General features: G+C 45.3%; 1 protein-coding gene across 1 annotated transcript in view; it reads left to right on the forward strand.

Moving 5' to 3' along the window:
* Positions 1 to 660, forward strand: part of LOC119592709 (MAM and LDL-receptor class A domain-containing protein 2-like) — a gene marked incomplete at its 5' end in the record, with an annotated part of 12914 nt that overhangs the window by 223 nt on the left and 12031 nt on the right. Inside the window, 2 exon segments of the mRNA XM_037941643.1 lie at positions 178 to 259; positions 481 to 649. Of these exon segments, the coding sequence (XP_037797571.1) occupies positions 178 to 259; positions 481 to 649 (251 nt within the window).

Raw genomic sequence — 660 nt, forward strand, 5'->3', positions numbered from 1 at the left:
ATGCGGCACTTGTAACACCAAAGAGTAATTATCTTCCTTTAGCTTTGGTGTGGCATTCCATATTTCTTTATCTTGTTATTGCATAAACTGTATACATTTCCTCTCCATAAGTCTTGACACCAACTACCCAGCAGGTTTTTACATTATGAAAATAAGAAGACTGTTTTCTCTAAACAGGAGGATATATCTTGTGACTTCTCGGAAGACCAGTGTGGCTGGACAAACGATCCAGACAACCAGATTGATTGGAAATACAATGGTAAGTTAGTAGCTTCTTAGAAGCATATTATATCGTTGACGCGTTTGCCAGTCATTTAGTCTGGACCGTACTCATAACCAGGAATATTAAAATCGCCATTCCATGTTGAGTAAAGACGAATAACACAACGAAAGAACTATTATTTACAGAATGACTTTATTCCCCTTTACACCTCGACGTGGCTTTATTCACACGGTTTCCCCCTCCTTGGTACTTCACAGCCGAGGCCCACGAGATGTGGCTCGACCCGGCGGATGTGGGAGACAACTACAGGGTCGGCAGCTTCAGGAGCCCCGTGGTGGAGGTGGGCGACGGAGATGCCCTTTGCTTCACGATGACCTGGAAGAAGGAGGACCAGGTCGATGCCGCGCTCTCAGTCAAGCTTTACAGGTAAGGGCAGG

Source organism: Penaeus monodon, chromosome 30, assembly GCF_015228065.2.
Source record: "Penaeus monodon isolate SGIC_2016 chromosome 30, NSTDA_Pmon_1, whole genome shotgun sequence".
Taxonomy (NCBI): Eukaryota; Metazoa; Arthropoda; class Malacostraca; order Decapoda; family Penaeidae; genus Penaeus; species Penaeus monodon.